This window comes from Bactrocera oleae, chromosome 2 (assembly GCF_042242935.1).
Source record: "Bactrocera oleae isolate idBacOlea1 chromosome 2, idBacOlea1, whole genome shotgun sequence".
In the NCBI taxonomy this organism is placed as follows: Eukaryota; Metazoa; Arthropoda; class Insecta; order Diptera; family Tephritidae; genus Bactrocera; species Bactrocera oleae.
Genome location: NC_091536.1, coordinates 68219016 through 68243426, shown reverse-complemented (window position 1 = coordinate 68243426; position 24411 = coordinate 68219016). Strand labels below are relative to the sequence as shown.

Below are 24411 nucleotides of genomic sequence, written 5' to 3'. Positions count from 1 at the left end.
TGATGCGTCCTCTATTTCCAAATATTATTAAACCAAAGACAGATTTTTTTCTTCTTGGCTAAACATCTTGGAAATGCAAGAGCTAATTAGAGACATATATACATATATATGATATATAATATATACATACAAACATGAATTATATAAATTTTGTTAATATAAAAATAAATAACTTTTTATGCTTTTTATTATTCTACATTAATTTAGACAAGCTTGCTAAGTTTTTAGACCGAAACCGTGAGCAAGCCTCTACAAATTAGTCAAGCAGAAAATGAAGATTTTTCCTTAACGAGAAGCAATGTGCATTGAATAAATCAAAAAATATATATAAGAAAATAAATATTAAGTTATGTACCATAAAGATCACGCAACTTTACATAAAATCGCGATTTCCAAATGCTCTCAAAGTGTATTGAAGCCTTTTTGTTCTGGAGAAGATTCTAAAAATCTTATGTACAGCAGTTGATGACTTCAATTTTGAAGAGAACATAAAAGTATACTGTTACGAAAAAGTGAAAAAATATTTCATCAACTCTCTCGTCAACCGCTATCGACTATTGCAAATCTGCATTAAGTATATTTACTTTTTCCCTCGTAAACAACGACAAAAGTCTTTGTGAAATTATCCTTCAACTACAAAGATAAGCAAAATATACTAAATATAAAATGATACATGAGGGAGAATGAGTGGAAGTAGTGATTATTTAGGGATTCATATCGAATGATCGACTTCAGAAGAGAAAATATATGTACATGTTGGTTGACTACAAACTCAAATCACAAACAAAAAGAACATATGTTGGGTAAGATAACACAATTTTGCAATTAAGGAAATGTTCGTTTTCATTCAAAGTCCAGATAAGTGAAGACTAATAGATTATTTGCAAACTTTAAATCTCTGCTACAAATAAAAAAACTTACCTTAAATAAATTATAGCTCAGTTTATTTCGATCGATTTTAATTACTCAATTTATATTCTCCCCGAAATTCTCCCCATTAAAATATGCATTGTAAATCTCCTTCTTGACAATGCAATTATTATTAGCGAAATTTCTTTGTCACTTAAAAAAATTCTACAAAACTCAATCAAAGTGCAAAGCGCAGCATCAAACGTTCCGTTACGTGCGGTACATTAGCGTGTGCATTTCCTCGAAAGCGTCATTAATGGGGTGTTAATGTCAGCTTTGATAATAATTTGCAATAAAATGGAGAGTTAAACAAATCTATTAAAACTAATAACAGATAATTAAATGTAAAGTTTTTTTTTGCACACGCGTAAATACACCGCTTTCCACCGTAAATGTCAATCCAGTCGGCGCTAGCGTAGAAACTATTAGTGAGTAGTACATTCACATGCATAACACACTCGTGCCTTTAAAGGGCGAAGGTGGAGTGTCAAGCGCAGCAGCAGAAGGTACTTTGAGACAATGTGCTTTTTCACTGTCATTTACTGGATATTATGCAAATTTATGCCAGTCAACCGCAAATGTGGTGCGACGTATTTGAATTCCATTCAATTAAAGGCAGATTTAAATTGTGTGAATAAATTCTTAATATACATTAGGGTGGTAGTTTTTTTTTATAATATTTTTTAATTTTATGTTTTTCCTTTTCCGTTTTGTTGTATCTTTTTATCAGCAAGATAATACAGCTCTACAAAAACAACAATTTGTTTTTGTTGTCCTGGATATAATAATAATAACCCAACGATTACCCTCTTCCCGCCCAACCGACGCGAGAGGCGCAATCCGCATACGTGCGGAATTAGCCGAGTCAGAAAAGGCAAGAGAGTTATAGTCATTCGATCTACAGGATTTTAACAGTAAAGGTCTAAACTGCCTCGAAAAGCGAAACAAATTAAATTTAATATCAGACAGGAGAAAATACTTGCAAACTGTTCCATTCAAGATTTTCATTAAGAATATTATGCCAAGCGTTTCCCTACGATTAGAAAGTGTAAGTAGATTTATAAGTTTTAAATGACTAGTGTATGGAGGTAGACTTACGCTAGAATCCCATCGAAAATGGCCTAAGGCGAAAAGTAAAAATTGTTTTTGAACAGACTCTTACTTCTCAGAATGGATTTGGTAGCTAGGGTTCCATACAACAGAGTCATATTCTAATATAGATCTAATCAAAGTTGTAAAAAGTGGTTTAGTTAGTGTTACGGATTTCTAAATTCAACGTTTAACAAATCTGAGGACACCTTTTGCTTTCATATCAATATGAATATTCAAATTAAGCTTAGGGTCCATATTAACTCCCAAATCAACATAGTTAAAAACTTACTTTCGACTATGGTTTTTTATTACATAGGGAGAAGGGTGCACAGATCTACGGGAAAAGCACATTGCCTTACATTTATTGAGATTCAATGGCAAATAATTTCCATCACACCATGCAACCAAATTGTTTAGGTCTTTTTGCAACAGACACCTTTCATCAGTTAAGTGTATGATTTAAAAAGCTACACGTCGTCGGCGTATAGTAAAATTTTTGAGAATTTATTTTACAAAGAGATATCGTTAATAAACAACAAAAATAGAATGGGGCCAAGATGACGACCACCTTGCGGAACACCTGAAGAGACATTAATTGTATTTGAAAGAGTATCCTTAAATATCACTCGTTGTGTTCTATATATTATAAAGATAAGAAGCTACCCATTGAAAAAATCTTGGCTGAACGCCCAGAAGATCAAGTTTATGTATGAGAGTCGAGAGATTTGCTTTATCGAAAGCTTTGCAAAAGTCTGTGTATATAGCATCCGTATGCTTTCTAAAATCCAATGGTACATGGTTTACAAATTCAAGCAAGTTTGTTAGAGTCAATTTCCCTTTACGAAATCCATGCTGAGATAAGGAAATTAACGGAGAAATCGAAAAAGTTATATGGTCTGCGATGATAGCTTCAAAAAGTTTAGGTATAACTGATAGTTTTGCAATACTTCTATAGTTTTCAATGTTGGACCTAAATCCACTTTTATGCAAAGGGATTATAAATGACTGTTTCCATATTAAAGGAAATATAACGTGCTTAAGACAGGAATTAAATACTCTTGTCAAAGGCAAGTAAATATATTTGGCACTATTTTTAGGAAGCATGAGGGTCTGGGCCGTAACTAAGGAATGGTTTTAACTTATTTAAACTTAGTAGTAGTTAAAAATTTATAAAACCGCTCATATATTCGAAATTATTTTGCGGATCAACTTCGAATTCCAAAAATATTCTCAGTTATATATACATACGTTAGATATACATATGTTACATAATCGATCTTTTGAAATTCAAAAGTGGATATTATCCGTTAAGCCGTTCTTAATCGCAACATAATTTACTTATTGTCAATTAACGCTTAATTGTCAATAAATTAGTGTAAGATTGTCCATGCAAAGATGAAAAATTGTTTACTTTTAAATTAAAAGCGTCTGTTTGATTAAAAATCTATTGTCAACAAATGTCAGACAAATGAAATAAATAGTTCAAAGAAATATGCGAAGAGAGAAATTATTTAATAAAAAAACTGTTTTAAAAATAACTATAATGAAAACGAAATTGCGAACGACGTTTTTCTTTTGGTGTTCCACCTTCCAATGAGAGCGCGTTTTAAATAATTTCTCAGATATTGCCTCTCATCTTTGCGAGAAACTAGCATACAAAATTCAAATAGATGATGTTCTTAGCTGGATAGAGTGCTAATTTTCTTGTTATCGAAACTGCAAATACTCATAAAAGTAAGTGATTTTTAAGTAGTTACTGTGTGCTACTAATTGACACAGCTTAAACATAAAATGCATCGCCCTAGAAGCTTTTAATATTTGTTCTGACATATTTTAAGGACTTAAAAAATTTTGTAGACGTTAAGAGGAAAAATTAAGTTTACAAATAGGGCACGCCCTAATGTGAAATCTTGTTTAATGAAAGTCTCAGCGACACATTACTAATTCATTGCGCCCATCTGATCGTACGTCTTGTTAGCTTGCAAATATCTTACTTTCTTTCAATTGAGATTGCTTTTTACTGTTGAATTTTGTTTTTGTGGTGCGACCGCAGAGGTTGCCTTAAATTTAACTCGTTTATTAGTTTAACGACACATTACTCATACCATCCATTTAAGTACTAAAAATAAAGGCAATAAATTATATTCTCATTTATTTCTCTTCCGCAGATCAAAAGCGAAGAGGTGGTCGAGGCGTACATCGAGCGGTGTAATCAGGTGAATCCGTTGATTAATGCGATTGTGCAGGATCGCTTCGAAGAGGCGCTCGAGGAGGCACGGGAAACTGATCGCCTTATCGCGTCTGGCATCAACACCATCGAGGAGATGGAGGAACATACACCATTGTTGGGCATACCGGTAACGGTGAAGGAGAGTATCGCTGTCAAGGGTTTAACCAATCAAGCGGGACGCGTTTTCAAAACACCACAAATTGCTAAATCCGATGCGCCTGTGGTGGAGCAGATCAAACGTTGTGGAGGCATAATAATGCTGGTATCGAACACACCGGAATTGTGCTTGCTATGGGAGACCTATAACAATGTGACGGGTCAAACGAAGAACCCGTACGATTTGAAGCGCACACCCGGTGGCTCTTCGGGTGGTGAGGCTGCTTTGTTGGCGAGTGGTGCTTCGCTGTTGGGGCTCACTTCTGACATTGGTGGTTCGTCACGTCTGCCTGCCATGTTCAGCGGTATTTGGGGACACAAACCAACACCATACTCAGTTTCATTTAAGGGTCACCATCCGACTAGCGATTACCCCAAATGGGGTGATTTCTTTACCATTGCGCCGATGACACGTTACGCTAAGGATCTACCATTATTGCTCAAATGTATGTTGGATCCTACTGGACCTAAGCTGACACTTGAACGTGAACTTAGTCCACAAACCATACGTTTCTTTTTTATGGATAACGATGGTCCATCGGGCATGATGCGTCCGCTGAGTCGGGATCTGCATGCCGCCATCAATCGCGTGGCCACCGATTTCAATGCAAAACGTGTCAATATTAGAAAAATGAAACTGTCACTAGATATTTCACTATCCGCCATGCTGACCATGAAGAATATTGAAACCATCTATTACAAAACAGAAGAAGGCGAACGCCCTAAAACCGTATGCACCGAAACAGTTAAATACTTTTTCGGCTGTTCGGATAGCATATTGCCGTCGGTGATATTCGGACATTTGCAAAATTTCATGAAAATCATACCGAATTCACGCCACAAGCACTTGGCCACTATCATTGAGGCGCTCAAGACTGAATTCAAAGAGCTGCTCGGCAACGACGGCGTCTTTCTCTATCCAACATTTCCGAATACTGCGCATCAGCATTATCAAATCTACCACAAGCTGTTGGAGCCCATGTATATGGCAATATTCAATACGCTGGGCTTGCCCGTCACCAATTGTATGATCGGTTTGGATCGACGCAATCTGCCAATGGGCATACAAGTGGTGGCGAATCCGGGACAGGATCATCTCTGCTTGGCGGTAGCGCGTGAAATGGAGCGACGCTACGGTGGTTGGGTGCGACCGCCGTCGGAGGAGTCCGCGAAGCGAGTCTAAAGCAATAGTAAGGAGCAGAGTGCGACAAAGAAAGTGAAAGCGCATTTGTGTGAGAGCGAGAAAGCGACATTTCATAATTGTAGATAAACATAAGGTGCAAAGGATGTGTCTATAATGCTGCAGTCTAACCTATCTCAGTAATTCCGAAGAATATATAAGCTGGAATGTAGCGGTTGTGCTTCTACACACTTTAGTGTCTCACTTGTGCTACACATGCTCTGAGTTTAGTAAAGCTCTTGGACGTAAATTTTCGAAGCTTTGCAAAGGGACTGATGTTACGTTATAAAAAAAAATTTTTTTTGATAACTCTATTTACAATATATATACATAGATTTATTTTAATTTATAAATCGGGCGCATCACATTTTTGTAATTAAAATTAAATTTGTTTTGTCATCATGAGTATTTATAGAAAAAATACACTTTTTCATAATTTAAAGACTTTTGTAAATTTCAAAAATAAATTTAATGAGATTTTTTCCTTATTTAGGTTTCCATTTTCTCAATTATTGCTGGCGTTATTATTATTATTATTTTAATTAATTATTTGATATGAAATGTGTTGGGTCTTGTAAAAATAAATCTATTCTTTTTGCAATAGATAGCTTTAGTAATCTGTAAAAAAACCGTTTGTTAATATTTATATAACGATGGATTTAAAAAGAAGGTCGTTCTATGGGTGCCACACGAGTTTACGCAAAAGAGTACCAAATTTTCATCTGCGAATGTCTGTTGAATCACAATAAAATCGATCCATCCATTTCTAAAGCGGATGGTTACTGGTGATGAAAAGTGGGTTACGGTCGTGGTCGAAGCGTTGTAAGCCGGCGCAAACGGTGGCCTAGCCAATAATGACTGTCAGGAAGGGTTTGCAATGAGTTTGGTAGGACTGGCAGGGAATAATCTACTATAAACTACTTCCTCACGACTAAACTCTTAATTCAAATCTATACTGTCAGTAATTGGACCGTCTAAAGTAAGCAAGCGTCCAGAAGGGACCAGCTTTGTCCAATAGGAGAGGAGTTATGTGACATCACGACAATGCTAGGCCCCACACATCGATAATGACTCGCCAAAAGCTCCAGGAGCTGGGTTGGGATAATTTTATGCATCTACTTCATAGTTTGAACCTAGCATCAAGTGATTACTACCTGTTCCTGTCTCCGGCAAATGACTTTGCTTGTGCAAAATTCGCTTCAGGAGCAGCTTGTGAAAATCGATTTTTTGCCAATAGGAACGAAGGTTTCTATGCCGTTCCCACGACAGTCGGGTCTACGTAACCGGAACGGACCCAGATTTATTCCGGCCAAGGACTGTCAACTCGGTAGAATTCTGCCGCTACAACAACAACAACAACAACAACAGGGTTTCTATGAGGTTACCTTCAACATGCCAACAAGTTGTCGAACGAAACGATGCTTATTTCAATTTATTTACTGCAAAAATTATGGATTTATATTTGCTAGACCTAACATTAACAGACATGTACTTCATGCATAATCTAAAAACAAAAACAACAATTAATAAACTGTGTTGTTACTTGGACCTTAAAAATGTCACTTATTGCTATACATACATATATATATAATATTTCGTTTCTAGGATGCTAGTATATATGCGAATAACTGTCATACATCACGCACACTATCATATTCCATTAATAATTAATTAATTAAGCCAACAACAATCCAAAAAGAGTATCATACACGATTATACATTATGATTATTGTAAACAAAATTTATAAAAATAATTGTTATACGAGTACTTGAAAAAAAGCATAATTATAGACTATAAACATACATACATACATACATATATTGTATATGTACATAAATATAAGCAAGCATGTGAGCTGAGTAATTGCATAACTAAATAATGACCAACAGTTTTCGAATAAACAATCAGCGAAAATTTCGAACATACTAGACCACACAATCTTTTCAATCTAATTAACCAGAAGCGGTTGGCCACACAAATTAAATTGCTGTGGTATATTAAATTTATATATTTTGTATTTAGTTTGTTACAAATTGTTTGTGTTTTTGCAGTTTACTTTATTTCAGTGCTAACGCTAAGAATGTTGTGTGTAATTGCTGTAAATTTCGCAATACTTCAAAGCGAAAAGCAACAAGAAGTTAACCTTCGTGAACGAAAATGCGCGTGAAAACGTTCAATTCAACTGCGCTGCAAATGCATGCATATGCACACATACAGAAATACGTACCTACATATACATACATATATACATATATGCAAGCAGTCGCTGAAATGCGAAATTCGAGCAAAATTAATACGTTACTTTTGTAAATGTGCACACATACTCATTCAAATACAAACACACATACAGACAATACATACATATTTGCATAATTGGCTCTAATGTGTATAATTACGTGTTTATGTCGAGAAAAGTGTCCGGTTATGTTTAACTGATGAATTTACGAGCCTTGCAAAATTACCGTTGAAAATCAAATTTATAGCCGTCATATGGGCTGTAGTTTACAGTAATTTTGGCAAGTGTAGAGTAAGCAAAAATATTGCTTTATTATTATTTTGAACTTATGAAATACAAAAAATATTGTGGTTGTAAAATCTTTAATGATTCGATTTTTTAAATTTTCGAAAATATAAATGTATTAAAAAAGGTCCGAAACCTTTGAAAATGATAAAAAGTGAAAAAAATCATAGTAAGTTGAAACTAATTAGAAAGGTAAAATAAAATAACAAAAATTAAAGAAAAAACAACAAAAAACGTTAACTTCGCTTGCACCGAAGATGGATTCCATACAAGAACTTGATTTTGATTGTTCAGTTTGTATGAAAGCTATATAATATAGTAATCCGATCTAAAAAATTCAGATATTGTAGCGTTGTCTAAGAAAATAATCTATTCAAATTGCGTCAGGACAATATGAGATATTTCCATACAAGCACTTGATTCCGATCGTTCAGTTTGTATGAACGCTATATGCTATAGTGTTCAAATTTGGTGCAGATATATCGTCAAATGAAAAAACTTTTCCATACAATCACTTTATGCCAATCGTTTGTATGACAGCTGTTTGTAATAGCGGTCCGATATCGGCGCTTCCGACAAATGAGCAGTTTCTTGGGGAGAAAAGGATGTGTGACAAATTTCAGATCGATAACTCAAAAATTTATAGACCTGTTCGCGTATATACGGACAGATAGACGGACATAAAAAAATCGACTCAGCTCGTCAAGCTGATCATTTAAATATATATATATATTATAGCGCATATACATATATATATATTGTCGCTGTGAAAATCTATGAAGATTAAATTTCTTAAATATAAATAAATTATTTCTGATGACACTTCAAAATAAAAAATTACGATATATGTATAAAAAATATCTAATACTAAAATAGTTATGAAAATCGATTTTTTTTTCGCTTAAACTATGCTTTATGTCATAAAGCGGGGGGAAAACAATATTTTGCCCCAAGACGAATTTCTCGTCGCGATGCGCTTAAAATAAAAACGATCAAAGAGACAACGCATGATTTTTAAAAAAAATTAGCTGAAACAATTTTTTTCATTAGCTTGAGGTTTAAACTTGATAAGTGTTTCATTAGTTCGGTGAATAAATGATTACTTATATGAAAAAAATGTATGAATCTTCACATGATACAGTGGCAATAGCCTTAATTAACAGCAATGTTGTGGTAGGTGTATTATAGTTGCCGTTATGCTTGAGTTGGAGACTATAACAAAATTTTACTTTGCGGAAGAAATCAGTGCACTTGAAGAGGCAGATAACAACCCTGAGTTTACATTTCGTTTAAAAGTACGCTGCGTCTGGCCTTAATTAATACAGATATTAATTAATCATATTACATATACAGATATTAATTAATCATATTAGTGAGTCAATAGACAATGTAAATTCCTAAAAAAGAAGCCAACTATTTATTGAAGCGCAATTTCAGTAAATTATTCAGTTAGAAATGTTTGTAATTAAAAAAAAATTAAGTATACACATTTTTCTTATTGATTTTCAAAGAAACCAAAGTGAAAAATTCGAGAAATAGTGTAAGCAACTGCTAAAGATCAGTTCCTGATTTCCTGATTTTAACATTTCTAAATAGAGAGAAATAAAGATGGCGACAGATGACTCAATCGCTTGAAATAGGTAGTCCATTTCCACTCGTAATGTACATTCTGCTATTCTGTAGTGGAACGACAGCTATATTCGCGCTATTATAGATACGTAATAGGGGTCTAAGTCATTTTTGTAACGTTGGAAGAAAATTAACAATAACTACAATCATTTCCCTCTTGCCGCCCTTGTGAAACTCGTCAGCTAATTTTAATAACTGAAGCACGAGTGAAGGTATCAAATCAAAACATGACACAAACAAAAATGCCTCTGATATATGAAGTAGAGCTGTTGTCTATATAAATATTATCAATATGGCTTCATACCAGCTTCAAAGTCCATACCAATTATAAGAATCTGCGTTCTTCAGATTTATTTTATAGCATATACATACATATGTTTATCGACTAACTAACGAGCACTAACTTTTTGCTAGTTAAATCTAACATTCATATAGCACGTGCATTACTTTTTCAGCAGTCAGATAATTGTTTTGTGAAATATAGCTTTGGTATATTGAAAAAGAGTGAATAAAAATGAATTTCGTATGCTAATGAAATACTCTTTGTAGGTGAAGAAAAATGCTGCTAATGAAAAAAAAAGCAAAATGCCTTCATGAGTGTTATCCGATCAAACTTGCATCAGTCAAACTTGTTGCCTAAATTCTGTGTAGTATCGAAGACTATAAAGATAATGGGCATCCAAAAGCCGATGTTACGAACAAAATAATAAAAAAAATCCACAAAATTGTTTTAGATGACGATAAGATAACGTTGATCGCGATAGCTGGCTTTCTAAGGATGTCAATGGAACGTGTTGAACGAATTGTTCTAAAGTAATTAACAAGCCAGAAAATGTTATTATGTTATTATATAAAATATAGTACTTTCATAATTTATACATCCAATCTGCAAATATGACCTTTAGTTTGTGCGCTCTCAGAACCTTCAGGTCAACGTAATCGGAAGGAAACCGAACTTTTATTATAAATATTAAAAACCATTTGTAGAGGAGTTTTTTGTTTTAGCTAAAATCTCGCCTAAAAGACAGTGCTATATTCAAAGGATTTGAAATTACTTTCCATAGAGCGATTGATACAGAAAAACCCTGCTACTACAATGGAAATAAGCGTCTTATCCCGCGCCTCGACATGAAGAAATCTCCAAAGGGAGCTAAAACAATTAAATGGGTATACTTTAGCTTGAGAAGTAGAATGAGTTTAGAGGGTATATAATGTTTGTAACACCCAGAAGGAAACGTCGGAAACCCTACTTTATATAAGCGTGACGAACTGAGTCGATTTAGCCATGTTCTTCTTTGAGATATCATCTACACTTTCACAGTCCTTTTCTCTTTAAGAAGCTGTTCCATTGTTTTAAACCGCAGATATTGGTGCATATAGCTGACACACAAAGTGATCGATCAAAATTAAACCTTTGTATGGAAAACTTTTTTATTTGACAAGCCATCTTTACGAAATTTGGCGTGGATTATTGCTTAGGACAACGCTACAATCTCCAAACAATTGTTCAGATCGAACCAGTATAGCATTTAGCTGCAATTAAAACTGACCGATCAAAGTATTATAGCTATGGTGGAGCTGAAGTTAACGTTTTTCTTTTTCTACTATAACAAAAGTCGTATTTTTTCTAGCAGGGCACATGAACTTTTTTATTTCAATTTTAAAGACATGACCTTTCATTTACCACCTTGACAGCGACATCGAAATAGTATGTGAACGCATTAAAACATTTCTACGAGTATATGCATAAGTACAGTTTGGCTTTACCTAGAATTCGAAGAATACATTTAAATACAAACATATGTATGTAACTACATATTTACTTAAATACATATATACTAACAAATGTATGAGTGTGCTATGGAAAATGTTTTTCTTTCAGCCACGTCTTGAGACTTTTCTTCGAATTGCCACATTAGTAGATATACATACATATGTAAGTATATTTTACTTAAACAACATTCGTGTATATGTATGTATGTACATGCTCTACCTATGTGTGTTTTGTGGGTATGTTTGCAGTAATTTCTTCATATGAAATTCCAAAACAGCAAGCATTTCATTTACACAATATCTTACGATCAAAAAACCAGTAAGCTGATTTCCAAATTCTTAACAGATATGTGGGGAGCATAATGTGTACCTATTTAATAGACCCAAAGTATACAAAATTTTCAAAAGATCTTCAACGTCGCTGAGCGTTTAGCAGCAAGTAAATAGAAACCGCCAACCTAAGCGTAAAAAATTTCGTAAACTCTGAGCGTTAAATACCAAAGCTTCGTTGATGGAAGCATCGTCAGCTCTATGCGGCTCTATCTGCTCAACTTGCTCACGCTGGAAGTGGCATTTTTTACAATCACGACCATGTGCTCTCTGCAGCCTTCACCCACAAGCGCGCTCAAGCGGGTTTTCGGTATAGAAGAGCGCTCGATGTGGTTCTGCCACTGGAAAGGGTAGCATTTAGTGCGCACAATCTTTATTCGGTTTTGCTTCTTGCTTTTGGATCCACAAATATTTCAGCTCAACAGCGTAAGTGACCAGCGGTTACCAGTTGCCAACAAGCAGAACTATCTTTCATTTCAGTTTTGGCAATCAAACGAGACTAAAGCATTTCCATAAGTCACTACTTTTAGAGTGTGGCATTTATTACTATACTTATCTGAATTTTTGCTCGCATATACCTATGTATATACATATGTATATGTAAAAGCATAATTTAAAATAAATATTTGCTTCGAATAGCAAGTGTTATTAAATAATTTGTTTTTCTGCGCATTTGAGGTGGTAAATCAATACAATATTTACACACCGTGATCCCGCAGATATATTAAATATAAAAAGTGTGTCTAATACCGTGTTGAGTCAACCGAAAATAATTCATGGTGACTTTAACCCCGTAGGACGCGTACACGTGTTTAAGAGATTTGTTTTAGCTTTAACTGTAGGTTAATTGTTATAATACCTAAGTATGTTTTTAATTGACATAGATATTAACAGTAATAATCTCAATTCAATTTTAATTGAATAAGCAACATTTTTTTTAAATAATTGATTAATTCTACTTAGCCACAGCGTGGCTTATCTAGGCCACGTGGTAAGATATGCTTTTGCTACCGACATTGACAGACATCAATCTTTATGCATGAGCTCCAAAATGTTTTTAATTGGAATTTAGAGTGCATATTTGTATGTATGTACATACATACATATGTGCTTATTCAAGTTTATTATTTATTTATTTGTTCAGAAGTTTAATGGTTCATTAAAGATTATTATTTATACGCCCTGTTGTATGTGATAATTAACAATTGTTATGAATGATTCGCATAATAAGCATCTAGGTATTTATAATTCTATTATTTTTTCTTTATTCTTGAAAGTAATTTTAAGCGAATAATTTACTACTTTAGGTTTGCACTATATACATATTCCTAGGTATGTGTGTATGTACATACATACATACATGTGTACGAAGCTTTTAAAGCACCTAAAACAACTTTGCATGCCTTTTTGAAGCATTGTCCCGACAATAGTCGGGTAAACGTAAGAAAAACAGAACCGATTTTTATCCCATCAGAGTGTGTCAACCCGCAGCAATTCTCAAAATTCTGCAAAAAACTATTTTCTGCTTCAAAACAACAACAACCTCTTAATGCAACTGCACTAGCAACATATTTTCAGCCAAACTATGTACATATGTATATTCGTATACTTATTAGTAAATGCATCAATGAATCCACATTCCATTTATGTAGCCACACAATCGTTTTAGCAAGCAATTTCATTAATATATCTGTATATTGCCTGCTTTTCAGAAGCTCTACATACAGATTATTTTGTATCTATGGTTGATCCCAAACCATCTAATGAGAAAAACATATTAACTAGCCAATATAAGGAGGTTTAAAAATTGTGGAATTAACCATTTCCATATATGTATGTATATCCATACAAAACATTGATAAAGTAATTCAAAATTTCACTTAGAAAGAATATATATATTTCATAAAAACAATCTTCAAATTTATTGATGGTTCCTAATGTTGTCTTTTCGATCTTAATAAATTGTCTTCCACACCTATAGTTTCACGTATAGAATATTAAATTCGCTTGCATCAATTTACTTATAATGCAATAATCATTATCGGTAATTAAATTATAGCAAAAATTCAACAGTCTTTATCTTTCGCACTTACCCAGTGAGAAACCATTCAGGAATACGATGACATATTGGAATACCTCTAAATATACTATATACATCCTTTTTTCAATTTCGCGCCGCTTTGAATTTGACATATTTTTTAAATAAATCTTTGCAATACTTTTCCATTCTTTTATAAATTCATTTAACACAAAAATATTAAACAGAAACTACAATAAATCTTCACTTTTTCAATTTTCACTCGAAGAACATTGCTTCTTACGAATTTGCATGACAAATTGAAATTAATTATCTTCCCGTTTGTCAATATCTTCCTTTTTATTATAAAAGGGCGCAATTTTCTATTCCACCTGACGTCCTATATGTATTGAAATAACCCTGTACGAAAAATGTCTGTTAGTACTGACGCTCTCGATGTATATACAGTCTCACATATCGGACTTGGGCCACATTTCGGCCAAATTAATAATCTGTAGTAATTTTTTTTGTATATATTGATATTAGATATTAGGTTTACCTTTTAGAATATATTGAATTGAAAAGAAAAATAATTAATATCGATTGATATCCACAAATCGATTTTTAACAGATTAATTGCTTGAACAACAAGGTAATCACTTTTTGTTGATTATTCTACTATTCGAAGCTTTCACATATAATTAATGATCTATATTAAGTACCTAATTAATACTACGCAATATTTATACATTCTTTGTTGCTATTTACGCAATTAGGTACAATACCGTATACGGTAAAATGTCTTACTTTATTCCCTATTAATGTCATTTAGAATAGTATGGCAACATCCAACAGTTGGTCACACAGCTGACAGCTGAGTGTAAAATATTTGTTGCATGTAATTTGATAGACACAAGTAATAATTTTAAACAAAGTGATTAATAAATTAATATTTGTATTAAATGTGAAAACCTGTAATTCCTGCTTCCAAAATGTCTATAGAATATGCTAATCTCTGTTCAGTGGTGGTGAAGCAAGTCTTCGGCGAGACAGTGCAAAGCGTTGCGGATTGTTTATTCTGTGCGGTCTCGCGCACATTGCCGGCTATCTTAAAAACAACAAAACTATCCCGTAAAGAGGTAAAGTAAACTATGGCTTTAGCAAGAATGATAAAGATTTCTTTTTTTGAGTTATAGTAAGCAATAAATATGTATAATTATTAAATTTCAGGTATCCCTTGCATTGGCTGTGCTAATTAAATATCAACTGGTTGTGTTTATACCATGCGAGTCAAATCCTTTTTTGGCGGAGTACTCGCTGAAACGTGAAGAAATTTTCAACATACTACGTTATCCAGGGTTAGTATGGAATATTGTTATTAATTTTCTTAAAATATATTGATGATTTTCCTATACACACAGATATGTGCAATTGATTCATACAAAGTATGGTGCAGTTGGTGCTGCTATTGCAGAGGAGCTACTGCATGGTGGTCCGCAAACCGCTACCAATGTGCTGCTCAAATGTATAGCCAGCTCAGAAGTCAAGGAAAAAGTCGATACCTATCGTGACAATTTCTTGACTATGGTAAGCGATAATTATTTAATACGTTTACCGCAGCTGATAACTGGCGAAGAGGACACGATACCTAAATTTCAAATTGATGCTTATCAATATTTTGTGCCGCCAGATATAAATCTACATTTCATAGCACAAGTGCAAGCTGGCAAAGAAAATGTGGAAAAAGCTGCTGATGCAGGTATTTTTTGGCACTTAAATTTCAGTCGTTTCCATCAAGATTTTCGGGATGCGGTAATGATTGGTGCGATAGAGAAGAAACTTGGTGCCAGCACTGGCGAATGCTTTAAATATATATTGAAACAAATGTATGAGCGTACAGATCCCTGGCAAAAGGTGACTGAAATATTATTATTTATAAAAATGTATTTTATTTTATTTATGTAACAGGAATGCTCGAATCCATTCACTTTAGCTGAAATCAAGCAATTGATTGAAAAAAAATCCAACAATCTGGATTTGATAAAACATTTGGATCAATACGTCACGCTTATAGGTTTGTAGTGATAATTATATAATAGATGTTTATATATAATGCTTTTAATTGCATCCTTGTTTAGCTGATGATCCGTTGGGCTTCATACGCAAGGTCGGCGATATGGGCGGTGGTCAATATGTCGTTGATTTAAATCGTGCTTTTGAAGAATTAACGTTGGCTTGGTTTGGGCATGTAATAACCGAACGTTATGGATCCAAGGCGTCGCGTATTTTTCGCATTATTTACATGAAGAAATTTATCGAGCAAGAAGAATTGCAAAAAGAGGCAATGATACCGGCGCGTGAGGCGAAACTATTGTCGTACTACTTATTTCAAGATCAATTTATACAAATAAAAACTATTAGAAAAGCGGGCGGTGGTGGAACGGGACCTGCTAAAGCCTTCTTCTTGTTCCATTTCAAGTCCAGACAGGTAATTTTAGTTGTGATTTAAATTTTACACTATGGAGAGACATATCGTGTATAGATATGCGCTTAATGACTTACAATTTTCGAAATATTGAATATATCTAAAATGTTTAAAGAAACTGCTTAACATACTTTCTAGTTTGGATTTTACTTATTTTATAAATTTAACTTTCTAATTTTTCCAGAGCGTACGCATGGTACTAAATATGTGCTATAAAGCTTTATATAACACAATTGAGCGCTCAAATTTCGAAAAGTCGGAACATAAACGTTTGATTGAGAAATCACAAAAGTTAGACAGCATTGTTGCAACAATGAAGGAGCGTGGTGAATCTGCCGAATACATTGACGAGGTATGTACTGTTTATAATAAGTATTAATGTATATAATTACTAAACATTTTGTATTATTTTCTTTGCGCAGATTCTCGAAACTTTAACGCCGCCCGAGAGAGAGATACTGGAAAAGGTGAAATCTCGTCTCAAGACTCTCTCGAAAGCTGAAATAACTTTAGATAGTAGCATATTTTTATTACAAATGTATCTGTTTCACACGAAAGTGCCAACAACACTTTCAAATAAAGACAAGAAATTAATGTAAAAATATACGGTTTTTATTTAAATTTATTTTAATGTATAAAAAATGTAATTGCCATTTTATTTTTAACAAAATTTACACTTTTAAAAACTAAAAGTTTAAAAGGATAACTTAAAGCACTGCAACAGTTAAAGAAATTTGACTATATACAAATGAAAGAAAACAGTTGTAAACTACAAAAACTTGTATCTATATGTAAGTATGTGTGTTCGAATAAACATACAGACATAAATATTGTAAATGCACTGGCCATAAGAAATCTTGTAATGTCGTGAAATCGTACTTAATTGCTAAACTATCAATATTAATGCTAACTTTAAACTAATAGTGAATTAAATTAATGTTTTTACGATGCAATGAAGCGCAGGTGAACGTTCCAGTTTAGTTAGATATTTGAAATTAGTGGCGAAAGTGGTGTGTTGTATATGCATGATTGAACTTTAACTACCACGGATATTTTATAAATTTATTTTTCTACGATTTGAGGATCACATGCAGTTACTTAAAGGGCACACCTATTGCAAAATTAAAAAAAATCTTTTTTTCCCTCAGTTTTTGAGATACCGATCTGAAATTTTGCACACGCCCTTTTCTCCGCAAGAAGCTGTTTGTGTGTTGTACCAGTCGATATCAGACCACTGTAGCATATAGCTGCCATACAAACAACGATCTAAATCATATTCTTGTATTAAATACTATTTTATTTGACGATATGTCGTCATGAAATTTGGCATTAATTATTCTCCAAAGCAACTGTACAATCTCCAAAGAAATTGTTCAAATCGGACCACTATAGCATATAGCTGGGATAGAAACTGTTGTGTTTTTGTTGTTAGTTTTTAGGTTTCTTCCACGAGCCCGAATTGCAGCAGTAAAGGGCATGTATTTAGCGCCATTGCGGATCGCGTGTAACTCGAAAAAGATTAAATTTTTTTCTAAAACAAAATGTACCGTGTATTCTTAAATTATGTATTAATTTTTTTTAATTCCCAAAAATCGCTTGTATTTAGGCCGTCTCACTAGGGTGCCCCTTAAAACTTCAACGTATGCTGTTTTTGTGACGTAATTATGTTATGGTTTATGGCATTATGAATGAATTTTTGTTTTTTATGAAATGAATGTAAATAGCGGTGCACCGTTATTTATAAATATTAATGTGAGTTTTGTGTGACTACATGGCGGCACCGTTAAAGTGCTCATACATATAATCCCAAAACTGTTGTCGCTCTGGCTCCGGATTACTGCGCATGTTCAGATTAACGGAAATATCTAAGTAATTAATATCTTCCATCACAGTCTGTGGATTTATGGGCGTCCAGTTGGTGGTCAACATTGTATCTTCCACATTTTGCGGCGTTGGATTGCTGAGTTGTGGTAAAATATTATAGAAAAAATTTATTAAATATATATAACACACATATTTTGTTTAATTCCCCTGCCACTTACCCATATTTGGCGAAATTCGTCCACATGCGCACCATACGGTTCTTCACGAGCACCTCGGTTGAGCGCGGATCTAAGCTCAAGTTGAAGAAGCCAAATTTGAATAAGTAACCCATTTCGTCGCCATGACACACGCCGGGTCGCGTAAGACCCAACATGCGCTTGTAGAGTCCCAGCGCGCCGTCGTACGAGAAACGATACATGTAAACAGGCGCGCTGCCGTATTTAGCGTGATTGCGTGCTGTCTTGCGTATGCCCTGCAGAAACATCAGATCCGTGAGAAGCTGTAAAGAATTCTAATTTTACTTGAGTTGTTGTTGAGGGAAGGGTGTGTTACGCACAGCAATCATTTCGTCCACGGATTCAATGCCCACTTGTTTGTTGCCTAAATAGAATTGACGTATATCTCGCGTTACGCGCTCACGCTCGTCGGTAACATTGAGATCACGTGGCACCATGCGCGAGAAATCATTTTCGATAATCTCCAGCAGTTTTGGATTCTTACGTAATCCTTTCGAAAATAAAAAGAAAACAGTGGAAGTATTGAGCATATTTCATTCGCATTTTTGTTGTTATTACTCACTTCGTATGAAAAGCATGGCTTCGTGTGTATTGTAGCCCGTCATGTACGGCACATTGCTATGGAATTTGTGTTGTTGGTACATTTCACTGGGATGTTGCGTCATGAAGGGGTCTTCATAGTATACTTCTCTACTACCTTCTGTATTCCAATAACCCTCCACCACCGGCACGAACGGTAAGCCGATATTGTTGCGTGAGTCCTCAACTGTAAGCGTCGTAGGCGCAGCCTCCACCAGTTTCATAGCGGGTACGCGTCGTAGAAATTCCAATATCTCATCCGTATCATTGGCACCCACATAACCTAGATTGGCGGCCAAACGGAAAGCGCGTTCCGACGAACTATCGGCCATCGACCAGGGGTTCAGCGCTGAACCGCTTTGTGAGATCGCGCGATGGAATAGACCTTCGGCGAGGGGCGAGAGGAGTAGCATTTGCACGGACGAGGCACCAGCGGATTCACCGAAAACTGTGACTTGATTTGGATCACCGCCAAAAGCGGCGATGTTGTCGCGTACCCACTTCAAGGCAAGCACTTGATCCTTTGAAGAACATTTTTATTTTATTATTATTTAGGAAAATTAACGTTTTTCGCGTACCTTCAAGCCCTGATTACCCGGCGCATCGGGGCCTGCTGTTAAAAAGCCTATAGGACCCAAGCGATAGTTGAGTGTGACTAAGACAATATCCTCCGCAACCAAATAGTCGGGGCCATATAGGAAAGTGTTGCCAGAGCCGAAGGAGTAGCCGCCGCCATGCAGCCATACCATAACAGGCAACTGTAGTTCACTGCAGCGGAAAGTGTCAGGGATTTAAAATAAGACAGATAGAGTTATTATATTAATATTATATCATAAAAATCTAAAAATATAAAAACTCCCTCAATGAAATCATAAAATTTGCACTAAAATCACACTTGGCCCACTCACTCATCCTCCCTGGGTAATCGTGTGGTGAAAACATTCAGAAACAGACAATCCTCATTGCCTTTGAATGTGTCTAGTATCATATTTTTGTGCGGACAGCTATTGCCCTCACGTGACGCATCGCGCACACCAAACCAAGGCTTCTCAGGCTCCGCCGCACGAAATCTGTAATGCAATTATTTATCATGTAATTGTTTAATGCCATACGATTTTCGGTAGTCTCAAGAAATAACTTTACCTCCGGCCTCCTATTGGTGCCTCGCCATAGCGTATACCCTTGAAGCTGTAGTAGCCACCGCGTTCGCCGGACCTATATTTCTGAAAGCGTCCTCGAATTTTGCCCAATGAAGATTGGATTACAACATTTGTGTCCTTCTGAAATAGTTATAGACATCGAATGGATTTAGTAAAATTTGTAGTGAAGTTATGCTTGATCAGAAAGTTCTGATCTCTTTTTCTGCATAAAATACAAATTTTGATGCGAAACATAGTATTTGAGCTTTGTGTTATAATCAAATTTAGGTTCCAACATTTTTAAACTTTCTACGTCGCCTGATTTCACTTGGTACTATTGAGGTTTGGAACTCGGCTACAGTTAAAGCCAAGATTTAAGGAATAAGAAAATACTTCTGTGATTGATTTTGTAACGAATACCGCTTCTTATCCAAACAAAGTCGGAATAATGAAATAAGAGTCGTGGACGTATCTCTACGTATACTCTTCAATGATCCGAGACGTATTTTCAAATAATACTATAGAATAAATTTCTTTTAAAAACTAAGTCGAATTTGGAGATTTGGTTCGCGGCTCAATTGTATCTCTTTTTGGCGACACGCTATTTACATATCAACATAAAATATGGCGCCCCCCTTTTAGGTCAATTATAACAGTGCCTATTAGACAAAGTTTTACCAACCATTAAACTAGCAGGTGTTAGTGGCTTAAAATTTTTGTTACCTTGACTGACTTAAATATGGAAACATGAGAGTTAAATGTATGACTTGAAGGCCAACCACAAATTCTCAGCAACTAGAACTTTTAGGCAAGCTATTTCATTACAGTCTTGCGGAAAATTTTTAAATGTTGTAAGAAAATTCTTTCTCGTCAACTAAAAACGTAAAAACGTTAATTTTATAACCATTTTAAATACAGACTGAACCAAAGGTAATTTTTGATTTCAAACTGTGAGCAGAAATTCCTACAGATATGTCATACTACAGTGTCACAGAATTTCAATGGTTTTAATCGAAATTCATGATTTCAGAAGAGAGGTACAATAACCTTGTCGAATTTTTGAACGCAATTCGTGAAGGTTTTGAGCAAAGAGTGTTTGAATTTTTATGAAACTTTTTCCTTTTTTTAGATGCCTTAGGTATACACTTTAGAACAGAACATTTTTATTGAATACTTTAGTTTCATCATTATAACTGAGTTGGCATGGGTTCATCACAAAAAATATTTTTTAAATTGGTAACGAAAAACTTTACGAAAAAGGAGTTCAACCGTTTACAACTTCAAAAGTGTGAAAGGACCAGAGTTTGTTTAAACTATTTATAGAAGCAGCTTGGTACTCCCAGAAGCTCAGTTCAATTAAGCTATCGATTTTGAAAAACCATTTAATTATTAAATGTGGTTGCTAAACTTTACAACGCGGCTGTGTAGAATTTAAAATTCTTGACTTATTCAGCACAAGGCAACGAACTGCCAAAAATATGTGGTAAGCAACAGACGCTAGTCTAGTGTTCGTGGTTAGAGCGACATTTTAAACTTGCAACTTGAACAGCATTTTTGGCAAACGGTGTCAATGCGCCTTAAAACTTATTCTTGAATAAATTTGTTTTTAAGGTTTTGTTTTTTCTCATGCTTGTTCTTACGAGCCATAGATAGCAATTAAGTTTAACGATCGACAAGCCGTGTAGGTTGGCGTGTGACCACAGGCTGAGCGTTAGTTCTAAGACCACGGCAGTCAAAACAAGTAAAAAAGGTTAACTTCGGTTGTATCGAAGCTATAATACCTTTCACAAATACAAAATATTCCTTGATTTTAAACTATCAGTTTGTATGACACCTATATGCTATAGTAGTCCGATCTGAATAATTTCTTCGGAATGTACCTTTGCCTTGGCCAATATTTCATGTTAAATTTCGTAAAGATATCTCTGTAAATACAAGAACTTAGTTCCGATCCCACAGTTTGTATGGCAGTTGTATGCTATAGCGGTCCGATATCGTAAGTTTTTGGACAAAGTCTACATCCTATAAGTCTACAGGTGGTAATATCATTTTAAAAATATTGCATTTGGTGTGATCCCACAGAATAATGATCCCCGATTTCTGTAACCAAAATTAAACGCATTAAAAGTACAATTGTGTTATGTGCTACTTATGAAAACGCATGAAAAAAATGAGAGATTGGTTAACTCTCACAAGATTCTTACCTTTGACTTGGCCAGACTTTCATTCTGTTTATGAATTTCTTAATTGTCAAAAAGTTACACTCGATTTTTAAAATTAACAGCTGAGTGCATTGCACGGTAGGATCTATGCGGTAGTATTGGTAAAAACTGACTTGATGGCATATGCAAAAGTTTTTTGTTGCAGAATCTCTCGATTAACTCGGGCACAGTTACAGTTTATCGGTGTTACTACCAAATTTTTGATTTTGGATGGTTGGCGGATAATAAAGAAACATTCAAAGAATTTCGGTTAAGCTATTCATTCAAGCTTATCGGGGATAGGATATTCCTCAAAGATTTCTTAAAATTTCATTTGATAAGCAAGTTTTCAAAATCTGCATTAATTTGAACTGTTCAAGGCGTCTATATAATTCATAAAAATTATCGATCAACGTCACCATTCACCATTGACAGCCGAAAGAGTTACAAGGTTGCATCACAAATTTTAGCCGCCCACTAGAACCAAACACATTATTTTAAGACGCTACGCTCGCACTACGAACAACAATTGATTACACAAGAGACATGAATTCCCTACAACTATGTGGAAGTTTCGCCTCAATTTCAATTTCTTATGCTCAAAATGTCAATTTTAACTACCGTCACACCTCATTGTCGATTAGCGTGCTTTCAGAATAGACAACTGTGTCAAGTCACAACAGCCAATCAACCAGCTACGCTTGATAAAATATTATTTAATGGCAAAAAAACGACTTGAGTTACTTGACAATTGCCTAAAGTACTTGTACAGAAATTCACATATGATTTAGCAGAAAATTTAGTAGCGAATTTTTCGCAACTCATTCGTTGTGTGTCCACTTTTTTGCCATCATTATTCTGTGACGAAGGTCACTGTTGCGGTTAGAATGGCCTAATGGCTCCAACGGGTTCGTTTTTTGTCATTTGCATGCGGTTGCGGTTGATTTGTAATGGTTATTGCGAATAGGCATTTTCACACAAATAATTTTTTGAAGATTTCCCCACCCTTTTTCTTTATTTTCATTTAGGTTTCCTAATACTTACACGTAGCGAACGCACCACCTCTTGCACGACGAGCATCGCACGTGACGGAAACAGTTGCACCAGCGAGTTGGGATGTGATGTTAATGTCTTCCATGCGGTCGATTCCTGCAAAGTCGAAATAATTGTGATTACAATACTGCAAGATCAGTTACTTCAATTATATATATGCACGTACATATTTGAATGATTTTATTGGCTTATGTGTGTGCTCTATTGAATAAAAAAATAATAATAATAATAATATTTTTTTGTGTTATTTTAAGTATTTCTATTTTTTTTTTTTTAATAATGTTTAGTTAATTTTTGCCTAGTTTTAGATTATACTATTCTGCTTTGTTGGTAGTTATAGAAAGCTGACGTAGTTGCTTTGTCAAAATTATTAGACAATTGCGAAAAAGAAAGAATTAAGAATGTTCTATAACTCATAATTTATTAATATCAAGTAACTGTATTGTAATTCGCCCACATCCTCATGTAATAATCAACACATTTTTTTACTGGTTGAAGTATGATTGCGGTAGCCACCAATAACAAAATGAGTGAAAAAAGTTCTTACTAGAAGTTAGAATACTAGAGTTGGGTATTAAAATATTTATTTTGTAAATGAATGCATAAAACGGTACTTATAGCAGCAAAAAAAAAAAACAATTGGTGAAGTTATGGGTATTTTTATAGCTGTCTTATGAACGTTGTATTGTAATTGAACGAAAAATTGTAAACACATTTAAAAACGTTACTCAATTAGGAGAATTGTGAAAAATTGTTCTTGTTCCTGTTCTATCCCTGCTCTTATAATAATAGTAATAACTAGTATATTCCCTAAGATTTTTATTGTTATTGTTATTGTTACACTTAATATATGTTTAATAAACACTGAAAGAAAGAAATGCGATTATTTTATTCTTACTGCCAGATCAAATTGTCAACTATAGGCCTTGCTTGTATGAGATATCCATTTAAGGCAGCCTTTTATATAAATGTTTCGAACAGATGAAAATATTTGGCATCCATTTTTGGTTTGAAAAAACATTATACTTAGTTAGGCGTATTCACCAAATGTTTTTT

At 34.5% G+C, this 24411-nt stretch overlaps 3 protein-coding genes and 1 long non-coding RNA gene across 11 annotated transcripts in view; 2 read left to right on the top strand and 2 right to left on the bottom strand.

The window, feature by feature from the left end:
• The window catches only part of LOC106617314 (fatty-acid amide hydrolase 2), a 42152-nt gene extending 34656 nt beyond the window's left edge, over positions 1 to 7496 (top strand). For all 3 annotated transcript variants that reach the window (XM_036368323.2, XM_014234421.3, XM_070105566.1), the window contains one exon: positions 4170 to 7496. In XM_036368323.2, the coding sequence (XP_036224216.1) occupies positions 4170 to 5570 (1401 nt within the window). In that variant the 3' untranslated portion in view covers positions 5571 to 7496. The remainder of the gene's footprint in view (positions 1 to 4169) is intronic.
• LOC118681841 (uncharacterized) overlaps positions 1 to 14324 on the bottom strand; it is a 73318-nt gene extending 58994 nt beyond the window's left edge. Inside the window, exon 1 of the long non-coding RNA XR_004977595.2 lies at positions 13915 to 14324. This is a non-coding gene — a long non-coding RNA (uncharacterized lncRNA). The remainder of the gene's footprint in view (positions 1 to 13914) is intronic.
• A 347-nt stretch (positions 14325 to 14671) lies between these two features.
• Positions 14672 to 16927, top strand: Polr3C (RNA polymerase III subunit C). Its single transcript, XM_014234371.3, has 7 exons — positions 14672 to 14977; positions 15069 to 15196; positions 15260 to 15752; positions 15807 to 15912; positions 15977 to 16326; positions 16508 to 16675; positions 16746 to 16927. The coding sequence occupies exons 1-7, from the start codon at positions 14831 to 14833 to the stop codon at positions 16920 to 16922; spliced, it is 1569 nt and encodes a 522-aa protein (XP_014089846.3). The 5' UTR covers positions 14672 to 14830; the 3' UTR covers positions 16923 to 16927.
• Positions 16916 to 24411, bottom strand: part of LOC106617316 (carboxylic ester hydrolase) — a 33341-nt gene continuing 25845 nt past the window's right edge. For all 6 annotated transcript variants that reach the window (XM_070105555.1, XM_070105552.1, XM_070105554.1 and 3 more), the window contains 8 exons: positions 23347 to 23451; positions 20106 to 20242; positions 19871 to 20032; positions 19541 to 19730; positions 18946 to 19483; positions 18704 to 18873; positions 18366 to 18646; positions 16916 to 18283 (listed from right to left, as the gene is read on the bottom strand). In XM_070105555.1, the coding sequence (XP_069961656.1) occupies positions 18091 to 18283; positions 18366 to 18646; positions 18704 to 18873; positions 18946 to 19483; positions 19541 to 19730; positions 19871 to 20032; positions 20106 to 20242; positions 23347 to 23451 (1776 nt within the window). In that variant the 3' untranslated portion in view covers positions 16916 to 18090. The remainder of the gene's footprint in view (positions 18284 to 18365; positions 18647 to 18703; positions 18874 to 18945; positions 19484 to 19540; positions 19731 to 19870; positions 20033 to 20105; positions 20243 to 23346; positions 23452 to 24411) is intronic.

Bases quoted from the DNA above. Each gene is read 5' to 3' on its own strand.
- Polr3C (XM_014234371.3), top strand. From the start codon at position 14,831: ATGTCTATAGAATATGCTAATCTCTGTTCAGTGGTGGTGAAGCAAGTC. The intron at 15,197-15,259 runs GTTAGTATGGAA...CTATACACACAG, and splicing joins AACATACTACGTTATCCAGG to ATATGTGCAATTGATTCATA. The intron at 16,676-16,745 runs GTATGTACTGTT...TTCTTTGCGCAG, and splicing joins CTGCCGAATACATTGACGAG to ATTCTCGAAACTTTAACGCC.